Source organism: Microcaecilia unicolor, chromosome 3, assembly GCF_901765095.1.
Source record: "Microcaecilia unicolor chromosome 3, aMicUni1.1, whole genome shotgun sequence".
Lineage (NCBI taxonomy): Eukaryota > Metazoa > Chordata > Amphibia > Gymnophiona > Siphonopidae > Microcaecilia > Microcaecilia unicolor.
The window spans coordinates 227974825-227998858 of NC_044033.1; the positions used below are offsets into that span (position 1 = coordinate 227974825).

The 24034-nt window shown below is 48.4% G+C and overlaps 1 protein-coding gene across 1 annotated transcript in view; it reads right to left on the reverse strand.

Annotated features, from left to right (window-relative positions):
- Positions 1-24034, reverse strand: part of LOC115466345 (butyrophilin subfamily 1 member A1-like) — an 80251-nt gene that overhangs the window by 25474 nt on the left and 30743 nt on the right. Inside the window, exons 4-5 of the mRNA XM_030197534.1 lie at positions 20510-20791; positions 5803-5931 (exon numbers count right to left, since the gene is read on the reverse strand). Of these exons, the coding sequence (XP_030053394.1) occupies positions 5803-5931; positions 20510-20791 (411 nt within the window). The remainder of the gene's footprint in view (positions 1-5802; positions 5932-20509; positions 20792-24034) is intronic.

Below are 24034 nucleotides of genomic sequence, written 5' to 3' on the forward strand. Positions count from 1 at the left end.
GGGGCTAGCCACTAATTTTCAGTAGCACTTAACCACTTAGTGCTACTGAAAATGACCAGTTAGCTCCAAACGCAAAACCAGCTATTTTGGAGAGGAATTCTTGGGGGTGGAGTAGGCACTTGGCTAGTTGTGCCAATATTCAGCATTTAACCAGCTAAGGTTTAGCTGGCTCCCGCAAACCCAGAAATTCAATGCCAAAGCCCAGACACGCCCTGGCCATAGGAGCCAACTTTTAAAAATGATTGCGGGTGCTGAATTTTTTTTTTTTTTACAGGCAGTGCTTCCCCCCCCCCCCCCCCATACCTTAAAATTCTGTCTACTGCAGTCTTCACCTGGGCAGTGGCAGCGCCACTTATAGGCTGCCTGCAACCTGCACCAGGACTTCTTCCCTGAACAGTCCCACCCCTCAGTCCCCCTGTACCAGTGGCGTAGCTACGTGGGGCCTGAGGGGGCCCGGGCCCCCGCAGATTCGCCCCTGGCCCCCTGCCGACGACCCCCCTCCCGCCACCAACCCTCCCCCACCATCGCCGCCAGCCCCGCTACCGCATGATTTACCTTGATTGCTGGCGGGGATGCCCAAACCCCGCCAGCCAAAAGTGTTCTTCAGCGCTGGAGTTAGTAAACTCCGGCGCCTTCATTCAAGAAAGTTCGTCTGAAGGATCAGCTGGTTTTGACGCCTTACGTCCTGCACCGTGCATGTAGCCCCGTGCAGGACGTAAATGCGTCAAAACCAGCTGATCCTTCAGACGAACTTCCTTGAATGAAGGCGCCGGAGTTTACTAACTCCAGCGCTGAAGAACACTCTTGGCTGGCGGGGTTTGGGCATCCCCGCCAGCAAACAAGGTACTTCATGGGGCGGGCGGCGACGGCGGCCGAGGGTTGGTAGCGGGAGGGGGGGGGAGTTTAAGAGTGTCGGCGCGATCGAGCGGGGGAAGGGGGGTTGCCGGAGGGGGGAGGCGGCTTAACAGTGCCCCCCCATCTCGGGCTCTGGCCCCCCCTCCTGGCAAGGTCTGGCTACGCCCCTGCCCTGTACTGTGCAAATTTAAAGAGATGCACATTTCAAAAACTGACATATTTCAATCACTATACTATAGGTTAACAAATACAAATAAAACAAAAAATGGAAAATATGATATCATTTTAGTGGGCTAAATACATTTTTCAATTAGCTTTCAAAGGCCAAAACCTCTTTCCTCAGGTCAGGACAGTATACTGCTGTTATGGTATTCTGTTCTGACACGAGAAAGGAGGGTTTGGTCTCCAAACATTAGTCAAAAATGTATTAAAATTAGTCCAATAAAGATATCACCTTACTTCCATTTTCTGTATTTATTAACACAGCTACCACACTACTTTATCCTAAACTAAAAATAAAATTCATTTTTTCCTACCTTTGTGGTCTGGCCGTTTACTGTTTTTAATTGTGTTGTTCCCAGTCTCTTGTTTCTTCTTTCCTCGATCTTTAACTTTCGAAGGTTGCCCTTCTTCGTCAGATCAGACGAAGAAGGGCAACCTTCGAAAGCTAATCAAGAAATGTATTAAGTTATGTCCAATAAAAAAGGTATCATCTTATTTTCTTTTCCATGTTTTATTTTGTTTGATTTCTATTGATAACCTTTAAGAGTGGACTAACACGGCTACCACACCTCTCTACTTTTCTTTTTGTTAAGGGTCAAGTTCTGTTTATTCCTCTTTGTTCTTATGCATGGCAACATACAGCTATTGACACCCTGCTCAATAGAATTAGTGTGATTATTAGAGAGCTTGGCTTGTTGTTGGTAAGATGTAAGCAATGATCTGGATGCACATGGATGGCGGGGAGAGAGGAGAAATGCTGGACATGGATGGAGAGGAGGGAAGACAGGAGGAGATGTACATGGATGGAGGGAAGAGAGGAGAAATGCTGGACATGGACAGAGGGAAGGGAAGAGAGGAAATGAGATGAACATGGATGGAGGGGTGGAGGGAGAGGAAAAATGGTGGACATGGATGGAGGAGAGAGAAGAGAGAGGAAGGAGTTATATATGGATCGAGGGGAGTGAAGAAAGAGGAAGGAGATGCATACTGACAGAGATGAGGGAAAGGGAAAAGAGGAGAAAAACTACACATGGATGGAGAAAATAGACGCTGGATGGAAAGGAGAGAGGGGGCAGATGCTGGAAGGAAAGGGGGAGAGAGGGGGTAGATGCTGGATGGAAAGGGGGGGAAAGTTAAAGATCGAGGAAAGAAGAAACACGAGACTGGGAACAACACAATTAGAAACAGTAAACAGTCAGACCACAAAGGTAGAAAAAATGAATTTTATTTTTAGTTTAGGATAAAGTAGTGTGGTAGCTGTGTTAATAAATACAAAAAATGGAAGTAAGGTGATATCTTTATTGGACTAATTTTAATACATTTTTGACTAATGTTTGGAGACCAAACCCTCCTTTCTTGTGTCAGAACAGAATACCATAACAGCAGTATACTGTCCTTACCTGAGGAAAGAGGTTTTGACCTTTGAAAGCTAATTGAAAAATGTATTTAGTCCACTAAAATGATATCATATTTTCCAATTTTTGTTTTATTTGTATTTGTTAACCTATAGTATAGTGATTGAAATATGTCAGTTTTTGAAATGTGCATCTCTTTAAATTTGCACAGTACAGGGGGACTGAGAGGTGGGACTGTTCAGGGAAGAAGTCCTGGTGCAGGTTGCAGGCAGACTATAAGTGGCGCTGCCACTGCCCAGGTGAAGACTGCAGTAGACAGAATTTTAAGGTACGGGCGGGGGGGGGGGGGGGGGGGAGCACTGCCTGTAAAAAATAAAAAAAAATTCAGCACCCCCAATCATTTTGAAAAGTTGGCTCCTATGGTGGTCAGCAAAACATTGATCGCCGTCGGCTCACAATCGATCCCCACATGTCTAGATTGACAGAAAATGCAGTTCTTTACTAAATGCAGAACTTTGGTGATGGTAAAAATGTTTTGGACTGCTGTCAATCTTGATTCAGGCAGTTTTATAGCAAACAATTTGTCCTGGCAGTCATCACTACTGATTTGTTCAAAGTCTTTGACACAATAAACAAATCTGCATTGGTAGTCTAGGACCTTAGTCAGGCATTCGATATTGTAGCATCACCCATATAATTCTACTGCAATGCCTGGCTGGAAAGAGGGTGTCAGGGAACTTACTTCGTTTTTGTCTTTTCTGTCTGGTAGAACTTCATGTGTGAACTTGGATACCTGTTCTTCTCAGCAGTATCTTTTAACCAGTGGAGCTTTCCAAGGTTGCTGCTTTCTCCACTTTCAATTAATCCCACCTCCAAACGCCATTAGCTGGGCCATGGTTCACATTTGTTGTTTTCATGCACAATCTCAACCTGGTGTAATAATTTGACTGCAGATTTGGGTGCCTATTTACTAAACTGTAATTATGAGTTTATGCATGGTAAAATGTGTTATCATGAGCTTAATGGAATCTTGTAGTTATGGTAAAACTTCACATGCTATTTCATGGGCTCTAAATTAGATACAGTATGACTATGCTAATGGATGCATAGGTACAAAACTTAGACTGCAAGCCCATTAGGGACAAGGAAAATTACCTACAGTACCTGTATATCAAACATAGAAACGGCAAGTGACCGTACTCACTTGCAAATGCGCAGTACAGACTTCCCTCTCTGTCCCGCCCTCGCGTCATGACGTCAGAGGGCAGAACAGAGAGGGAAACGGAGTCGAATTGTCGGACGCCGCCGCTGCCACCTGGAAAGGAACATCGCGCGAAACAACCTCCACCCTCCTCCCCATCCCCGCCGCTGCTCCCGCCCCCCTCCGTATCGGGCCCCCTGCACTGACCTGACAGCGCCTCTCACCTCTGTGTGGAAGCGCTACAGACAGCAGCAGAGCGATCTGCTGCTGCCTGTAGCGCTTTCACATGGAGGTGAGAGGCGCTGTCAGGTCAGTGCAGGAGGCCCAGCACGGAGGGGGAGGGGGGAGGAAGCGGCGGCGGCGATGAGGGTAGCTGGACGGGGGGAGGGCAGGGGGGAGAGGCCATGGTTGCTGGACTTGAGGTGAGAGCAGGCACAGAGGAGGGTTGCTGGACATGGGGGGAGGGGGGAGGCCAAGGGAAAGAGGAGGGTCGCTGGATATGGGGGGGAGGATCGGTGGACGGGGTGAGGCCAGGGGAGAGGAGGGCTGCAATACTCGCCCGTTTTTACGGGCTTAACGGCTAGTAATATATAAATCGCTTTGGTTGTACCACAGAAAGGTAGTATATCAAGAATCCCAAAAGCAAAGCATGTCAAGGAGTAGCACAGTGCTATTCTTTGAAAGTTAGTTGCACCTCGCTGGGGGCTAAGTTGCTACTTCCTGCTCCTTGGACAGTCTCACTACTCAAAGACAGTCTTCTGTTGGCTTTGCTTCGTAATCAGGTGAAAAATAGAGAAAGCAATGTGTACAATTGTTTGATCTTTTTGTTGGTTCTAATGATTCTCATTATTAGCTTTATTTCTTGGTAGTTTAAATCTACTCTCATCATCTGTATATGAACACTAACCTGGTTATATCAGAATCACAGAAAAATTAAGAACTTCACATCAACCACAACTTCACTTTGTGCTATGTGACATGCTTAGTGAATGCATGGCCCATTTATCATGTTAAAATGAAACAATGATAAAGTATTAATAACCTTTAAAATTGAATAAATGTGTCAGGTCTCAACTAGGGTTACCATATTTGGCGTGACAAAAAAGAGGACAGAAAATAAAATTCAGCCCCTCTCCACCCCTGTGCCACACAGTCACCTTGACCCCCCCCCCCCCCCCCCCCCCCCCCAGAAAGCCAGATGCTATAAGCAGTGAAAATTCTGGTAAAGTAACTGAAATGCATTTCTTCCATACTCTGCTAAATATAAAATGAAAAGATGTACTTGACATGCTCATGAAATCTACATTTCTAAGCATTTCATGAGAATGTCATGTACATCTTTTCATTTCATGAGCATGTCCCCCTTTTTTTCCCTCCCATCCATGAGCTGCATATCCCCTTCTCTTCTCTCTATCCCCTTCTATATAGATCCCTCTTTTCCCTCCCTCCTCCCCATGTACATCCCTCTCCCCAATCTTTTTATCAGCCTCCCTCCACTCACCTTTTTTTTAAACTCCCTCCTACCACCCACCCCTCCTGACTCCACGTCCCCTCCCCTCACGTACCATTATCATGCCCTGGTAGTCTACTGGCCTATTTGGGGCAGGAAACAACCTTACTCTTTCCTGCCTGGTGCTACTGCTGACCGCTCGCTGCCGGCGCTGTTTCAAAATGGTTGCTGAGACTTCAAGCGGTGACCTCGCAAGACTTTTACAGAAGTCTCATGAGGCCACCACTTGAAGTCTCAGCAGCCATTTTGAAGCAGCACCAGTAGAGAGTGGTCAGCGGCAGCGCTGGGCAGAAAAAACTGAGGTTCTTCACTGCCCCAAAGTGGTCACTAGACCACCAGGACACGATAACGGTACATGAGGGGAGGGCACCCTGAGGCCCGCCAGCCAGCCTGCCTGCAAACCCGGACAAATGGGCAGGCTGGAAAAACCCACCTGGACGTCCCCCAGTGCCCTCAAAAGAGGACATGTCCAGGTAAAATCGGACATATGGTAACCCTAGTCTCCGCTAAAGCTGTCTTTCTACTCTCACAGCTGTCAGTCTCTGGTGGGATCCTTCCAACCATCTACACCAACTGTTCCCCTCCTCTCTACTGCTGTGAACCTCCTGAGATGCTGCCAGGGTTGGGGTAGGAACTAGGATGGGGAAGAGATACTTTACCTTTCACTTGTCTTTCCTTCTTCAAGTGGTAAACAACCAACATAACTAAGAAACCACACAGGATTAGTACAGATACCAGAAGGATGGACACAGAGACCTTCCAACGGGAGACCCGCTGATAAAATGCATCTGAAAAATGAATTTAAACCAGGTGATATAAACTTTAAAATTATTCTAGGATATCACGCTTAGAATGTCATTTTAGAAGCATTAGGTATTAATTGCATATGTAAAAATCTGATTTATATATGCAAATGGACAGAAATGTATTAAGTGAAGTTATTTACCTGTAACAGAGGTTCTCTGTGGACAGTAGGATCAATCAGCCACACACTGGTGATGTCATCCAACGAGCCCAGAAACGGATATGCTCACTCAGAGCTCAGAGGAAAACCTTTTGGAAGGCTCCTTCTGAGCATACGTGCTTGCCCTATATATACCCTTGAGTGACCCATTACCCCTCAGGTGTTCCCAGCTTGACCATGTGGCATCATCTGTAGGGGAGGAGGGAGAGTCTGTGTGGCTGACTAATCCTGCTGTCCACAGAGAACTTCTGTTACAGGTAACTTCTCTTTCTCCGTGGACAAGTAGGATGAGTCAGCCACACACTGGTGACTCTCCAGCTGAGGGGTAAGAAGGGGCTAGATAGTAGGTGATATTTAGCCCATAGAAGGGGCCTCTTTAAGAGCCCACTATCCCGCTGAGGTAGGATGAGACTGTGGGGACAGAGAAGGCATTAACTGAATTTTAACTTTATTGATGTCCACACTGGAGACCAAACATGCAAAAAGAACGTAACCAACATGACAAACAAAAGCATTACCAACATGGCAATCTGGTTATGGAAAAGAACAGTAGTACCAAAATGGCAAAAAAGCAAAACAAAACTAGAATACAACCAATCTATCATTTTACGTCATGACAAACAATAACCATATCAGCATGACAAAGAATAACCGAATCAGCATAGTGTGTAAGCACATAAGCATCACCATGCTGGGACAGACCAAGGGTCCATCTAGCCCAGCACCCTGTCACCGACAGCGGCCAAAAGAACAAGCAATTTGCCCCGCCCATCCCAGAAATAGCGTATTATTCCCTCGTCCATTCAATAACATTTTATGGCCTTTTCCTCCAGGAAGCCGTCCAACCTTTTTTTTTTAAGTCCGCTAAGTTAACCGCCTTAACCGCTTTTTCCAGCAGTGAATTCCAGAGTTTAACTACACGTTGAGTGAAGAAAGATTTCCTCCGATTCGTTTTAAATTTACCACACTGCAGCTTCATCACATTCCCCCTTGTCCTAGTATTTTTGGAAAACGTAAACAGATGCTCCACATCGACCCGTTCCATTCCACTCATTATTTTATAGACCTCTATCATATCTCCCCTCAGCTGCCTTTTCTCCAAGCTGAAGAGCCCCAGCCTCTTCAGCCTTTCCTCATAGGGAAATCATCCCATCCCCTGTATCATCTTTGTCACCCTTCTCTGCACCTTTTCCAATTCCATTATATCTTTTTTCAGGCGACCAGAGTTGAACACAATACTCGAGGTGCGGTCGCACAATGGAGCGATACAATGGCAGAATAATATCCTTATTTTTGTTTTCAATCCCTTTCCTAATGGTACCCAACATTCTATTTGCTTCCCTAGCTGCAGCAGCACATTGAGTAGAGGTTTTCAGCGTATCTTCAATGATGACACCTAGATCCATTTCTTGGTCCACATTGAGCAGAGGTTTTCAGCGTATCATCAATGATGACACCTAGATCCCTTTATTGGTCCGTGACTTCTAACGCTGAACCTTGCATGACGTAGTTATAGTTTGGGTTCCTCTTTCCCACATGCATCACTTTGCACTTGTTCACATTAAACGTCATCGCCCAGTCTCCCAGTCTCGTAAGGTCCTCTTGTAGTTTTTCACAATCTTCCCGCGACTTGACGACTTTGAATAACTTTGTGTCATCGGCAAATTTAATTACCTCACTAGTTACCCCCATCTCTAGGTCATTTATATGTTAAAAAGCAGAGGTCCCAGCACAGATCCCTGAGGGACCCCACTAACTACCCTTCTCCATTGCGAATATTGACCCTTTAACCCTACTCTCTGTTTCCTATCTTTCAACCAGTTTTTAATTCACAGTAAGACACTACCTCTGATCCCATGTCCCTCTAATTTCCTCTGTAGTCTTTCATGAGGGACTTTATCAAACGCCTTCTGAAAATCAAGATACACAAAATCAAATCTAGATACACAATATCAACCAACTCACCTTTGTCTACATGTCTGTTTACTCCTTCAAAGAAATGCAGTAGATTGGTGAGGCACGACTTCCCTTCACTAAATCCATGCTGACTTTGTCCCATTAGTCCATGCTTTTGAATGTGCTCTGTACTTTTGTTTTTGATAATATTCTCTACCATTTTGCCCGGCACCGACATCAGACTCACCGGTCTATAATTTCTTGTGTCTCCTCTGGAACCCTTTTTAAATATCGGCGTTACATTGGCCACCCTCCAATCTTCCGGTACCACGCTTGATTTTAAGGATAAATTACAAATCACTAATAGTAGCTCTGCCAGATCATTTTTTAGTTCTATCAGTACCTTGGGGTGAATACCATCCGGTCCAGGAGATTTGCTACTCTTCAGTTTGCAGAACTGCTCCATTATGTCTTCCAGGTTTACAGATATTTCATTAAAATTTTCCGACTCTTCAGCTTCAAATACCCTGTTCGGCACCGGTATCCCACCCAAATGTTCCTCGGTGAAGACCGAAGCAAAGAACTCATTTAGTTTTTCTGCTATTTCTTTGTCTTCCTTGATCGCCCCTTTTACACCCCGGTCATCCAGCAGGCCAACTGATTCCTTTGCTGGTTTCCTGCTTTTAATATATCTAGAAAAAATTTTACTATCAGTTTTCGCCTCTAACGCTATCTTTCTTTCAAAATCCCTCTTTGTCTTTCTTATCAGCACTTTGCATCTGACTTGACATTCCTTATAGACACTTCAAGCTAGGCTTGTTATTCCTTATTACAGCATGTTTTTTTACTTGTCAGTACTAATTTGCTATCTTTCATCTGGTTTTTATTATTTTTATTTATGGACATTGAATATACAGTGGTGGAAATAAGTATTTGATCCCTTGCTGATTTTGTAAGTTTGCCCACTGACAAAGACATGAGCAGCCCATAATTGAAGGGTAGGTTATTGGTAACAGTGAGAGATAGCACATCACAAATTAAATCCGGAAAATCACATTGTGGAAAGTATATGAATTTATTTGCATTCTGCAGAGGGAAATAAGTATTTGATCCCCCACCAACCAGTAAGAGATCTGGCCCCTACAGACCAGGTAGATGCTCCAAATCAACTCGTTACCTGCATGACAGACAGCTGTCGGCAATGGTCACCTGTATGAAAGCCACCTGTCCACAGACTCAGTGAATCAGTCAGACTCTAACCTCTACAAAATGGCCAAGAGCAAGGAGCTGTCTAAGGATGTCAGGGACAAGATCATACACCTGCACAAGGCTGGAATGGGCTACAAAACCATCAGTAAGACGCTGGGCGAGAAGGAGACAACTGTTGGTGCCATAGTAAGAAAATGGAAGAAGTACAAAATGACTGTCAATCGACAAAGATCTGGGGCTCCACGCAAAATCTCACCTCGTGGGGTATCCTTGTTCATGAGGAAGGTTAGAAATCAGCCTACAACTACAAGGGGGGAACTTGTCAATGATCTCAAGGCAGCTGGGACCACTGTCACCACGAAAACCATTGGTAACACATTACGACATAACGGATTGCAATCCTGCAGTGCCCGCAAGGTCCCCCTGCTCCGGAAGGCACATGTGACGGCCCGTCTGAAGTTTGCCAGTGAACACCTGGATGATGCCGAGAGTGATTGGGAGAAGGTGCTGTGGTCAGATGAGACAAAAATTGAGCTCTTTGGCATGAACTCAACTCGCCGTGTTTGGAGGAAGAGAAATGCTGCCTATGACCCAAAGAACACCGTCCCCACTGTCAAGCATGGAGGTGGAAATGTTATGTTTTGGGGGTGTTTCTCTGCTAAGGGCACAGGACTACTTCACCGCATCAATGGGAGAATGGATGGGGCCATGTACCGTACAATTCTGAGTGGCAACCTCCTTCCCTCCGCCAGGGCCTTAAAAATGGGTCGTGGCTGGGTCTTCCAGCACGACAATGACCCAAAACATACAGCCAAGGCAACAAAGGAGTGGCTCAGGAAGAAGCACATTAGGGTCATGGAGTGGCCTAGCCAGTCACCAGACCTTAATCCCATTGAAAACTTATGGAGGGAGCTGAAGCTGCGAGTTGCCAAGCGACAGCCCAGAACTCTTAATGATTTAGAGATGATCTGCAAAGAGGAGTGGACCAAAATTCCTCCTGACATGTGTGCAAACCTCATCATCAACTACAGAAGACGTCTGACCGCTGTGCTTGCCAACAAGGGTTTTGCCACCAAGTATTAGGTCTTGTTTGCCAGAGGGATTAAATACTTATTTCCCTCTGCAGAATGCAAATAAATTCATATACTTTCCACAATGTGATTTTCCGGATTTAATTTGTGATGTGCTATCTCTCACTGTTACCAATAACCTACCCTTCAATTATGGGCTGCTCATGTCTTTGTCAGTGGGCAAACTTACAAAATCAGCAAGGGATCAAATACTTATTTCCACCACTGTACTACAGTCTCTTTTTCATACTCACTATCAATAAACCCTGTCTTCCCTGTCTGGGCGATATCCTTGCAAGATACCTTATTCCGAACCATACCCTCCTGTGCGACTGTCGGCCTTCCCCCCTGTTCCTAGTTTAAAAGCTGCTCTATCTCTTTTTTAAATGTTGATGCCAGCAGCCCGGTCCCATCCCGGTTAAGGTGGAGCCCATCCTTTCTGAATAGGTTTCCTTTTCCCCAGAATGTCGCCCAGTTCCTAACAAATCTAAATCCCTCGTCCTTGCACCATTGTCTCATCCACGCATTAAGACTCCGGAGCTCTGCCTGTCTCTTAGGCCCTGCGTGTGGAATGGGAAGTATTTCAGAAAATGCCACCCTAGAGGATCTGGATTTGAGCTTTCTTCCTAAAAGCCTAAATTTGGCTTCCAGAACCTCTCTCCCACATTTTCCTACTTCATTGGTGCCCACATATACCAAGACAGCCGGCTCCTCCCCAGCACTATCTAAAATCCCATCTAGGTGACGCGTGAGGTTCGCCACCTTCGCACAAGGCAGGCAAGTCACAAGGCGATCCTCCCATCCACCAGCCACCCAGCTATCTATATGCCTAATGATTGAATCACCAACCACAACAGCTGTCATATGCTTTCCTTCCCAGGCAGTACCTGGAGACATATCCCTGGTGCGGGGGGATAGTCCATTCCCAGGTGTGCAGGTCCTGGCTACAGGAGTACTTCACCTTCTGGGATACCTCCCTCCTTCAAGGCAACACAGAGGCTGCCTGACTGGAGTTGGGACCTCTCCACAACATCCCTGTAGGTGTTAGGACTGGAGGAATGTGAGTCCTTGTGCCCCGACTGAGCACGGCTAGGATGGAGTGAAACCGCACTCGGTCAGGCAGCCAGACAACCCCTAGCTTCACCTGGGGAGCGACCTCCGTTCCCTGGGAGTTGAGCCCCCAGGTTCGGGCAGCCACCAGGACTTCAGGAACTGGCGGAGTTGCACGACCACTGACCAGACAGGCAGGCAAACAGACAGTCCAGAAGCCAGGTAAATCCGTAGGGCAAAGAGTAGTAAAAAACAGTCCAAGGTCAAGGCAGGCAACAAAACAAGCGAGATCCAGGAAACAAGCCGAGGTCTGGAACACTGGAACTGAAGATAAGGAGCACCGGCGTGGACCTCAAACACAATTGAGGCCGAAGCAACGAAGGACTGGAGGCAGGGTTTTAAATAGTGTTGAAATCACTCTCAAACATGTGCAGCTGATTCAAGATGGCTGCCCCCATCAGCAGAGATGCCTATGTCCAAATATGGGCTTCCTTCCTGACCTCGTTACTCCAAGATGGCTTCTCAGAGCCTGATCTATCCAAGATGGCTGCGGCCATTGCTCCAACTCAGATGACAGCTGCCAGAAATAGGAAGCAGAAACAGACCCTTCCTGAAGCTAGCCAACACCAAGCTGGCCGGCTATCTTCGCTGGACCACGACTTGCCGGCAAATCGGCCGCGCAGGCCTGGCACCAGGTGAGGAACGTAACAGTATCCCCCCGAAAGCCTCCCCCTTCTCCCTGGCCCGGGCCGAGTAGGATGAAGAGAATGGTACTCACGGACCAGGTCTGGAGCATGGACGTTAGTGGCTGGCTCCCAGGAGTTGTCTTCTGGTCCGAAGTGTTTCCAGGACAGAAGGTAAAACAACTTTCCTCCAGGCAGCTTTGAATCCAGGATGCGGTCCACCTCATACTTGGGATCCGGATCACTCTCGGGCACAACCACCTTCTTGGGTTCAGGATGCCACTTGGACCTGCGGAAAGGCTTCAGAAGGGACACATGGAAAGCATTGTGCACTCTGAGTTGACCGGGTAGGTGCAACCGGTAAGTCACCGCTCCTATCCGGGAGCGCACCGCAAACGGCCCGATGAAGCGGGGGGCAAACTTGAGTGATGGGAGCCGCAGCTTCAGGTACTGGGTGCTTAGCCATACCTTCTCTCCTGGCTGGAACGTGGGAGCTGCCTGTCTCCTGCGGCCTTAACCGCTGCCTGGCGCAACTGCTCCTGAACCTTCCTCCAAGCCTCCTGAAGCGTACGGACTGTGGGCTGTACCTGAGGTGGGACCTCTGCGGGGGAAATTGGCGGAGGCAGACGTGGATGACGGCCATAGATGGTACTGAAGGGTGTAGTCTTGGAGGCTGAATGCAGACTGTTGTTGTAGGCGAACTCCGCCCAGGGTAGCAGGGTGGACCAGTCATCCTGGCACTGGTTCGAGTAGGCCCGGAGGAACGCCTTCACCGTCTGGTTGATCCGTTCCACCATCCCATTAGTTTGCGGGTGATATGCTGAGGAAAAGAGAGTGGTTACTCCAAAAGCTGAACATAACGCTCTCCAAAAACGAGAGGTGAACTGGGAGCCATGGTCACTTATAATCCTTTGGGGTAATCCATGGAGCCTGAAGATGTGGGTGATGAAGCTGGTGGCAAGGCTGGCAGCAGTGGGCAAGGTCTTCATTGGAACAAAGTGGGCCATCTTGGAAAACCGGTCTACCACCACCCAGATAACGGTGTTGCCCTGGGAGGTCGGTAGATCAGTGATAAAGTCCATGGACAGGTCCTCCCAGGGTTGCTGAGGTACCGGCATGGGCTGCATCAAGCCCCACTGCCTCTGATGGGAACTCTTAGTTCGGGCGCACACCGGACAGGTGGACACATACTGCAGCACGTCCTGCGCCATCTGCAGCCACTAGTACGACCGCGAGATCAAATGGAGGGTCTTGTGGAATCCAAAGTGTCCGGCGAATTCGGACACGTGCCCCCAGCGTAGCACCTTCCTACGGAGACCCACTGGTACTGCCCTCTGGCACACGGCGCTAGCCTCGGGCATGGAAGGAATGCATGCCGGGTTCAACATAAGATATGGTTCCTCCTGGTCCCCGGGAGCCTCAAAACTGTGGGACAAGGCATCCGCTTGGACGTTCTTCTCCCCCGGTCTGAAAATCAGGCAGAAGTCGAATCGTGCAAAAAACAGAGACCACCGGGCCTGACGAGGATTCAGTCTGGTAGCATTTTGGAGGTATAATAGGTTCTTGTGGTTGGTGATCACTGTCACCGGATGCGCTGCTCCCTCCAGCAGGTAACGCCATTCCTCGAAAGCCAACTTGAGTGCCAGAAGCTCCCGATCCCCCACCATATAGTTTCGTTCTGCGGGGGTGAACTTACGGGAGAAGAAGAAGCAGGGATGCTTCTTCCTGGCAGCAGATGTCTGGGAGAGCACGGCCCCTACTCCCAAGGCTGAGGCGTCCACTTCCACCAGGAAGGGCTGGGTAGGATCCAGACTGCGGAGGACTGGTGCAGAAAGAAACGCTTTCTTCAGGGTAGTAAATGCAGCAACCGCCTCTGGCATCCAGTTCTTGACATCAGCGCCCTTCCTCGTGAGGGCCGTTAGGGGAGCCGTGATGAGGGAGTAGTCCTTGATGAACTGCCGGTAGTAGTTGGCGAACCCCAGGAACGTCTGCAAGGCCCGCAGTCAATTTCCCAGGATCCATTGGCAGTCCGGTGGAGGACACGATATACCCCAGGAATGGAAGACTCTGCTGGTGGAACGAGCATTTCTCCAATTTGGCATATAGCCGATGCTCCCGGAGGCGCTGAAGCACTGTGCGGACGTGGGACACATGCTGGGACAGTGAGGGAGAGAAAATCAAAATGTCATCTAGATACACGATTACAGAAGTGTAAAATAGATCCTGAAAAATGACGTTCACAAAATTTTGAAATACCGCAGGGGCATTGCAGAGGCCAAACGGCATTACCCGGTATTCAAAGTGTCCCTCATGTGTGTTGAATGCCGTCTTCCACTCATCTCCCTCCAGGATCCGCACCAGGTTGTAAGCTCCGTGCAAATCCAGCTTGGTGAAAATCTTGGCCCCCTGAAGATGGTCAAACAACTTCAGGATGAGTGGAAGCGGGTACCGGTTCTTCACCGTGATCTTGTTCAACCCCCGGTAGTCAATGCAGGGACGGAGAGACCCGTCCTTCTTTGATACAAAGAAGAACCCGGCTCCTGCCGGCGATGTAGAAGCTTGGATAAACCCCTTGAGGAGATTCTCTCGGATATACTCCCTCATGGCGCGGGACTCATCACGGGATAGGGTGTAAAGACGTCCCAGGGGAGGATCGGTTCCTGGCAGGAGGTCTATGGCACAGTCGAATGACCGATGCGGAGGCAGTGTGTCAGCCGCCCGGGCACTGAATACATCGCAAAAGTCCTGATAGTCCCTAGGCAGCCCGGGCAGCTCTTTTGGCGGGGTCTGAAGCTGAGCCAAGCAGAGCAACAGGGGAGGCTTGACTTGCTGTAGGCATTGCTTGACACACTGGGCGCCCCATTGCCCGATCTCACCGGTGGACCAGTCGATCACTGGAGCGTGTAGACGGAGCCAGGGCAATCCAAGAATCACTGGATGAATGGCTCAGGTGAGGACCAGGAACTGAATGTCTGCCTGATGTAATACCCCTACCTGCAAATGCAGAGGCACGGTGATCCGGGTGATGGTCTGGGGAAGACTATCCCCCTGGATGGAGGTCACTCGGAGCTCCGGTTGGCAGGGCACCGTGGAGCCACCCAGCTGGGACAGGAACTCAGCATCGTTAAAATTTCCTCCGGCCCTGGAGTCCAGTAAGGCCCGAGCATGAACCTGGCCTCCTTCACCTTGGAGTAGTACAGGAACGGAGAGCAACTTGTCGGGAAGGGCAGACAACCGGCCCAGAACCACCCCCTTCATAGGGCTTGGGCCGGAGCGTTTCCCGACCTCCCGGACTTGTTTGGGCAGGTACGCGTTAAATGGCCATCCTGCCCACAATACAGACGTAGCCGATTCTGGAGATGGTGGACCCTCTCCTTCTTGGACAGACGATGGCAGGCCATTACCATTGGTTCCTCCTTGGTTCCTTCCGTACCCTCCTCACGGGACCCCGGCGCTTCTGGACGACAGGGCAGGCCTCTGGATCTCTGCACCACCCGCGGCGTGGCCCTCTCCTGAGCTCGCTCCTGGAACCGGATGTCGATCCTTGTGCAAGTGCAATAAGGCCGTCCAAGGTAGCAGGAATCTCTCGGCTGGCCAATTCATCCTTTATTTGGCCGTCCAACCCCTGCCAGTAAATGGCCGTCAATGCCTCCTGGTTCCACTGAAGCTCCGCGGCCAGAGTGCGGAACCGGATGGCGTACGCCCCGACCGACCCGGAGCCCTGCTGAATCCGCAGCAGCTCCCCCGAAGCAGAAGAAAGCCGGCCAGGCACGTCGAACACCATCCGGAACTGCCGCAAAAACTCCTCTAGGTTCGCCAGGACCGGATTCCGCTGTTCCCACAGTGGGGATGCCCACGCAAACGCGGGACCAGTCAGTAGAGAGATGAGGTAAGTCACTTTAATCCTGTCAGATGGGAAGGCCTCCGGTTGTAATTCGAACAAGATCTGACATTGATTCAGGAACCCCCGGCACGCTGCGGGGGTACCATCAAAATGAGGTGGCTCCGGAACCCGCAGCCGGGCGGCGGATGACCCAGTCCCAGGGGTCGGAGGATCCGGGACCGCCTGCTGCTGGAGCGCTGGAATCTGATTGCAGACCTCCTGCAATGCACTGGAAAAGCGAGTGATTTGAGCCTGCTGCTGGTGTAGCACCTGAGCCAGGTTGGAACGCTCGGTATTGTCTGGTGAGCTCATGGCTTCGGCCTACTGTTAAGCACCGGCGTGGACCTCAAACACAATTGAGGCCAAAGCAACGAAGGACTGGAGGCAGGGCTTTAAATAGTGTTGAAATCACTCTCAAACATGTGCAGCTGATTCAAGATGGCTGCCCCCATCAGCAGAGATGCCTATGTCCAAATATGGGCTTCCTTCCTGACCTCGTTACTCCAAGATGGCTTCTCAGGGCCTGATCTATCCAAGATGGCTGCGGCCATTACTCCAACTCAGATGACGGCTGCCAGAAATAGGAAACAGAAACAGACCCTTCCTGAAGCTAGCCAACACCAAGCTGGCCGGCTATCTTCGCCGGACCACGACTTGCCGGCGAATCGGCTGCGCAGGCCTGGCACCAGGTGAGGAACGTAACAGTAGGTCTCGTCTATGAATTTCTCTATCTCCCTCATTTCTACCAAGTCTGCTACTCTAGCCTCAAGAGTACGAACACGCTCTCTGAGGTCTATCAACTCTTTGCATCGGGCACACACGTATGACATCTCACCAACTGGGAGATACTCATACATGTGGCACGCCATGCAAAAGACTGGGTAGCACCCTACTCGCTGCTTGTCTGCTGACTTAATTTTCTTGCTCTCACGTTTTTCAAACTTGTAAGAGTTGCTGCAGTATTAAGAATATTAGTCTGATATAAGGAGTCTTTTAGTTTATATAAGGTATTGTATGACCCTTGTAGTGATTCCTCCTTAAATGGTAATGAATGGTAATGTAAGAGCACTCCTAGCTTATTCCCTAATTACACTACTAGTAGAATAAAAGAGCTCATGGCAAAGGAATATAGAACAATAATGTCCACAAGTGGAACTGTCGCACATCAGCAGATGGAGGGTGAAGCCATCAAAATCATGATGTCCTCACGGTTCAGAGCCCTTGGGTCTCCTGGGTTCCCATGGTGCAATTGCCGGTTGGAGGACAGTCAAAACTCATTTGTAGTCCATAGAGGGTGGTCCAGGTAGTAGTGTCTTGTGAAGGTGTGTATGGAGGAGCAGGTTGCCGCAGATGTTGCAGATGTTGTCTACTGAGGTCAAGTGGAGGCTTGCCAGTGTGGTGTCCATGGCTCATAGCTGGTACACTGAGGCCCTGTTGGGGAGAGATAGGCTCTCTTCCTCGTAGCAGAAGGCGATGCAGTCCGATATCCAGGAAGGGAGAGTACTTTCCAACTGGTTTGTTGGCATTGAAGGAGATGAAGAGCTAGGAGGCCTTCCACCAGGGCCATGTGTGGTAGAGATAGAGGCACAGGGCACAGGTGCAGTCCAGGGTGTGGAGTAGATGTTCCTTTTGACTGGTGTGTGGAAGAAAGGAAGCATAATAGCCTGGTTGATATGGAAAGGGGAGACCACCTTGGGCAGAAATTTGGGGTGGGTTCTGAGCAGAGTGTGGTCATAGCAGAGCTGAATATATGGCAAGTAGGTCACAAGACCCTGGAGCTCGCTGATGTGCCAGGCTGACTTTATGGCAATGAGGATGATGGTCTTCCAGGTGACGAACTTGGTGTTTGTAGTTTCCAGTGGTTCAAAGGGGTAGAGCATGAGGCGGCTGAGGACAATGTTTAGGTCCCAAGCTGGGGGTGGATGCCAAACCAGCGGGTGGAGGTTAGCAAGTTCCCTCATGAACCTGGTCACCAGATAGTATGAGGCCAGTGGTCTGCTGTCCTGTATGTCATGGAAGGCAGATAAAGTAACGTGGTAACATAACATAATAAGTGATGGCAGATAAAGACCTGAATGGTCCATCCAGTCTGCCCAACAGTCTCATTCATTCTCAATTCAAGATTAAAACCAACAATGATCATGATATTATATGCTTGATCATGGTCTTCCTTTGCTGTTTTAGGGACATAGACCGTAGAAGTCTGCCTGGCTCTCTCTTTATGTTCCAACTACTGGATTGCCGTCAAAACCCACTCCAGCCTATCTGAATCTGTCATTTGCAGGACACAGACCATAAAAGTCTACCCAGCAATGTCCTCATGTTCCAAATTACTGGAGTTTCTGTCAAATTCTCTGCAACCCATCCTAAGCCGGATCGCTATATGCGGGACTCAGACCGTACAAGCCAGCCCAACACTGACCTTAGCTGATATAGCCAGAGTTGCCATCTAAGCACCATTTGACATGCAAGCACATATAAGTTTTGATTCTTTATACCATTCATTTTCTAATTAGAGATCCCCTTGTGTTCATCCCATGCCACCTTGAATTCTGCCAGTTTTTTTCTCCACCACCTCCCTCAGGAGGGCATTCCAGACATCAACCACCTTCTCCATGAAAAAGAATTTTCTGGCATTACTCCTAAGTCTACCACCCTGCAACCTCAATTTATGTCCTCTAGTTTTACCATTTCCCCATCTCTGGAAAATATCAGTTTTTATATTAATACCTTTCAAGTATTTAAACTTTAAATTTAAGTATTTATCGTATCTCCCCTGTCCCTCCGCTCCTCTAGGGTATACATATTCAGGTCTTCCAATCTCTACTCATATGTCTTTTGGTGCAATTCCTATATCATTTTTGTCACCTTCCTCTGGATACAACTTGGCCATCGCCCTAGCCACCCATAGGCCTGCCTTTGGGGTATCCCACTGATCTGAGATTGCCTTAGAAATAAGAGAGGTTAACTCTTCTTGGCAGAATAAATGTGCCATCATGGTGTTGTCTCCCTCATCCTGGGACAATTCTCCTCCTCTAAGAGATCTCTCAATGAGCACCCTGAGACCATAGACCCGCAGACCTCCGAGTCAAGGTCCGACACCAGCGAAACCATCCACCTCCCTGGCTAGGTCCAGATGCGACCATGGGCCCCCTGCCAGAGCCTCCAGTGGGGAGAGGGGGCCGGGCCAACTGAGGCCTCTTCAATAAAAAAGCTTTGTGCATAGTGATTTTGAACGCACATTGTTGCTTTGATCAAGGACTAGGGTAGTGAGGGGGGAGGGAGGGGCACATTTTCATAAAACAAAAACGGGATCAAATGTGATTCAGCTCTTTGTTGTTTGTTGTTTTTGATTATTGTTCTGCAATATTTGACTGAAGATCTTGTCTAGACTTGATATTTTGTTGTTGGATGTTGGATTTGCTTGATCCTGAATAAAAATTGTTTAAACTTAAAAAAGCTTTGTGCATTAAAAACACAAACATGTGGGAATCTCAGAGGGCTCCCCTCCCCTCGACCTCCAGCTCGGTCATGCTCCTAGTTATCCTGAACACTGCAGAGAACACTTCCTCTCCCCACAGTAACACCTGCCCCAAAGTCAGAAACTGACATGCATCGGTGTGTTCAAAATGGTAGCCGTGACCCTGCCAGGTCTGCGGACCCTGCCTAAACTGTCCTGGAACAGGTCTCCGATGCACTGGAGCACTGGGCTGGGTAGAGGCACACCCCCAATGCTGCTCTCTGGGTTCCACACTGCTTCACAGCTTCAACCGGCACTGACATCCTGTGCAAGCCCTGAGGGAAAGAGGTACTTACCAACTCCAGGGTGAATCAAGGCAAAGGCAGAGCAGCACCTCCTGACTGAAAACTCATCAGCTTCCACAGCCCCTGCACAGGGGTCTCCCCAAAAGACTTGCCCCAGTTAAAAATGTACCCCTCTGGGTACTTTTGTTTTATGCTAAACTCCCCAAAGCTGTCTTTTTGTTTTTTAAGAGACAGGAGATTGCTGCTCTACCTACAACCAGAAAGCACCATAGCAGGGAGAATGGAGAAGAGGAGAAGGGGGAGAGACCTGGCCCCACCAGGTGTACCACCAGGCCCACTCAGCCCCATTGCTCAACTGTGCCGTAATGAAGGCCAGGAGCCTGTATCCATCCAGAGCCTCCCAGGGTACGTCTGACCACCTGCTGGATAGAGAGAATACTGAAAGTGAGGCTGCTGCTAGGGTCCTATATGGCAGAGCTCTGACGTTCTCTCTATCTTCACCTGCTGGTAGACGGATATAACCCACAAGTGTCTGGCTTGATCTGAGGGACGCTATGGAAAGTTATTTTATAAAAGATTCCAAGTTCAAAGAGCTTTTTGTAAAATAGCTTCCAAATTGTAAACTTGCCAAATTAGAACTCATTTTTCTGCCTAGATGACTTCTGCAAAATTCGGCTTTTAATATTTGAGAAATCTTAATCTGAACAAAATATAGAAATTTTCAATACACATAGTTACAACCTTCTCTGGATATGATTCTAGGAGGTGCTGCTAGTTTCATGATATAAAGTATGTCTCAATCATGTGCACACTTTATATTAGCTTCTCTTTGTGACTGTAACTGACCTGCTATAAAAATCACTGATTGTCTCTCTTGGTTCACAACGGTGTTTCTGATACGACAGGAAATCTTGCCATACTGATTTGTTCTCATAAGCAGGTGAGTTCTGACGTTGAACAGACCATTGTGCTCTTGTGTTTCTGTTTCAGATAATGATGTTAAACTGTGTCCACTTTCTTGTTTCCAGGTCACTTCAGGCTTTGGATACCATCCTGCAGATTCACACATGACCCTTATCCCTCTGTCTCGATAGTCATTCACAGAGATGGAAAGAGGACTGCCCAGACCTAAAGGGAAATAACATCCATCTATTAGAAACAAGGGGCCTGATATTCCAAAATAGTTTAACCAGGCAGGGCAGGCTCTTGCCTGGTTACACTATGCTGAGTAGGCCGGCACTTAACCGAGCAGCGCTGTTGAATATCAGCTCTAATTGCTCATTCCAAAACCAGGCAGTGGGGGAGGAGCCAGCACTTATGCAGGCATGGACTATTTTCAGTGCCGCTGCCTGCATAGCTAAGTGGTTAGACAGGACTGCACAAAAAGGCTGTCCTATCTTTGGCCCCCTAGCTATGCGGGTTCCAATACTCAATGATCCAACCCCCCAGTGCTGATCTCCCATGTACACAGATCCCCCCAATGCTGATCAACCTGCCTGCCCCAGCCCCCTGCTGAACAAAACTCATGATGCTCATCCCCCTAGAAACAGAATCCTTGATGCTGATCCCTCCTGCCCACCCCATCCCTCTTGTAAACCGACTCCCTAAGGCCAACCCCCCCCCCCTTCCCCTCAAGATTCCCTTGCCCCTCTTGCCTGCAACAGTGTTAGCATAATATTTCTTATTTGAATATTCTAATACATACCTATTAGGTGTTTCTTTGGTATTGTGATGACTTCTTGAGTGTCGTATTTATGCTATTTAAAAGTTCTTCCATGCTGTCTATTATTGTACTGACATTTATCACATTTCTGCTATGTAATTTGTTTTACAATGCAGTTAAATGTGGATATTTCGGATCCTGTATGATGTTAGTCCTATTACTAGGTTTCAGTATGTCATCTCTAGGTTTACCTCATTGATTATACTTTTGCTCATATTTGGCCATTTTTACTATTGTTATGCTGTTTTCAAAATTGTAAATTTTATGTTAAATTGTATCCGCAGTATACTGCCTTTGGTGATCCTTTTCATAAAGACAGTTAATAAATTACAATAAATTAAATAAGTTAAAAAATAAGACAAACCCTTCCCTCACCCCCTTTCACTTTCTATCACCCACAGGACTTATCTGGTGGCAATCTCTTGTGTGTAGTGGACCAGGGTGGGAGTGGTTTCCCTCTGCTCCTACGTTGTCTGGCTCCAAGTTCAAAAATGGCAGTCTAATCCCTAGCAGTCATCTTACAGTACTACCACTAGGGGGTCAGCTTTCCATATACTGAACAATACACATTCTTTAGCTTAGTTGTCACGTTTTCAAAGCTGGAAACTGGGTTTGTGAGCCCTTGGGCCACTGCCGAGGAGCGACAGTGGCAGGCAAAACCACCCCACACTAGATACAGGGCAGATCTCTGACAAACAGTTAGGCTTCACCTGCACCTGGCCACTTTTCACCAAGAGTTGAGCTCCAGGCTTCAGGTGGCCGGCAGGCATAGTTGCCTGGTATAAGAGGTTTGGCCGGAGGACCATCGGATCATGATTGACAGGTCGGACCGACCACGACGCGACGACGACACGCCATCAGCCCCCAGTTCCGCCCGCGGGGCTCGCCGCTTGGCCCAGCCGCAGGATCATCATAAAGACTCTGACTGTTTCGGACCAACGCCGACGCGCGCGACCACAATGCCGAGCCGACACGGACACGCCATCCCAAATTCAGCCCAGGCAGTTGAGTTCCAGCGCGCCGGTCTTGTGAGCCTGCAGTGCAGTGCTCTACTGCTTCTTCTTTCTTCGCCCCTTGGCTGGGCTCGCCCTCAGCTCAGGCAGCAGCCAGTCAGCCTTGAGCCTCTTTGAGCGCTCGCTCCCGTCCCGTGGTGTACTCCTGTTCCACATAGGCGGGAACGCGCGGGAGGGGCATGTAGGGAAGGCAAGAAGAAGAAGAAAGAGACTGAGAGTCTGAGATGTTCCCTCCCACTTCCTTCCAGAAATTTGCACCGTACCTTGGATTTTTCAGGAGACAGAGGTAGGTACTGCTGACTGACTCTGAAGCAGGTTTTAAAACAAAACAAGTAAAAAAATATAAATATTTTGTAAGTTTCATGCAAATCTCTTTGTTTAAACATAACTAAATGCCTGGGCTATATAAGCCAAACAAGCCCCTAATGCTTTTGGGTTTTTTTCCTATATTGTTTGTGATGATGATGACAGACTGTGATCTCAACTATTAGGCTGAGGTGCTGACAGACTCTGAAGCCTGAAGGTTTTAAAACAAGTCAAAATAAAAAATTAAATATTTTGTTTCATGCACATCTCTTTTGTTTAAACATAACTAAATGGGCTATAAGCCCCTAATGCTTTTGGTTTTTCCTATTTTGTTTGTGATGACAGACTGTGATCCAGTGCCGTAGCGAGGGCAGCTGACACCCGAGGCGGGTCGCCGCTGCGCACCCCCCCCCCCCGGGTGCAGCACTGCGCACCCTCCCCCCTCCGGAGCGAATCCCCCCCCCCCCCCCCGGAGCATGTACTTACATGGGAAAGCGGCGAGGGACGGGCGGGAGGGCCGAACTGCCCCGAGTGCATGTCGCTGGGAGCTGCGTCGGCTCCGCTGGTTCCCTGCTCTCTCTGCCCCAGAACAGGAAGTAACCTGTTCCGGGGCAGAGGGAGCAGGGAACCAGCGGAGCCGACACCCCCCCAGCGGCGTGCATCCGGGGCGGACCGCCCCACCGCACCCCCCCCTTCCTATGCCACTGCTGTGATCTCAACTTTTTGGATACAGGAATTTGTCCATTATTAACCCTCAGGACCTTTGAAGTCCATTTTTTATATTAATTTTGGCCATTTAATAGTGTGGAGTTTTGGGGGGGGGGGGGCTAGATGATGTTGCGCCGGGCCTACTACGCCTTATATAGTCCGATCATCTTGGGCTGGCTGGGTGGCGTTACTGAACCCCCCTTTTTTCTCCACTCTATATGCTGAAAGAAGAGTCACATTTAACTGTGGGTGATGATGATAACTTTTCCTGTATCCTGTTTTATGCACAGGTAGTGTGAGACTGTGGCTTTGGAGTTTCAAATTAATTACTTGCAAGCTTGAATGCATCAATAGTCATAAAGATGACTTATACTGTGCCAAAATTGAAATTTGAAAACACTTATCTCTATCTGGTCATTAATAAAAGGAACTCATTGTGAATACTATCCATCCTAAAAGGATGTTTTGTGGCTGTACATGAGAATTGTGATATGATCCCTTGTTTCATATTGTTGATGGTCTGTGATGTTGTCCGTTTGGGTGGTATATTGGTGTATTAGGGTCTGCCCAGTTTAATATTTATGGTACAGTAAGGTTCTGAGTATGTTTTTGCACAAGTTT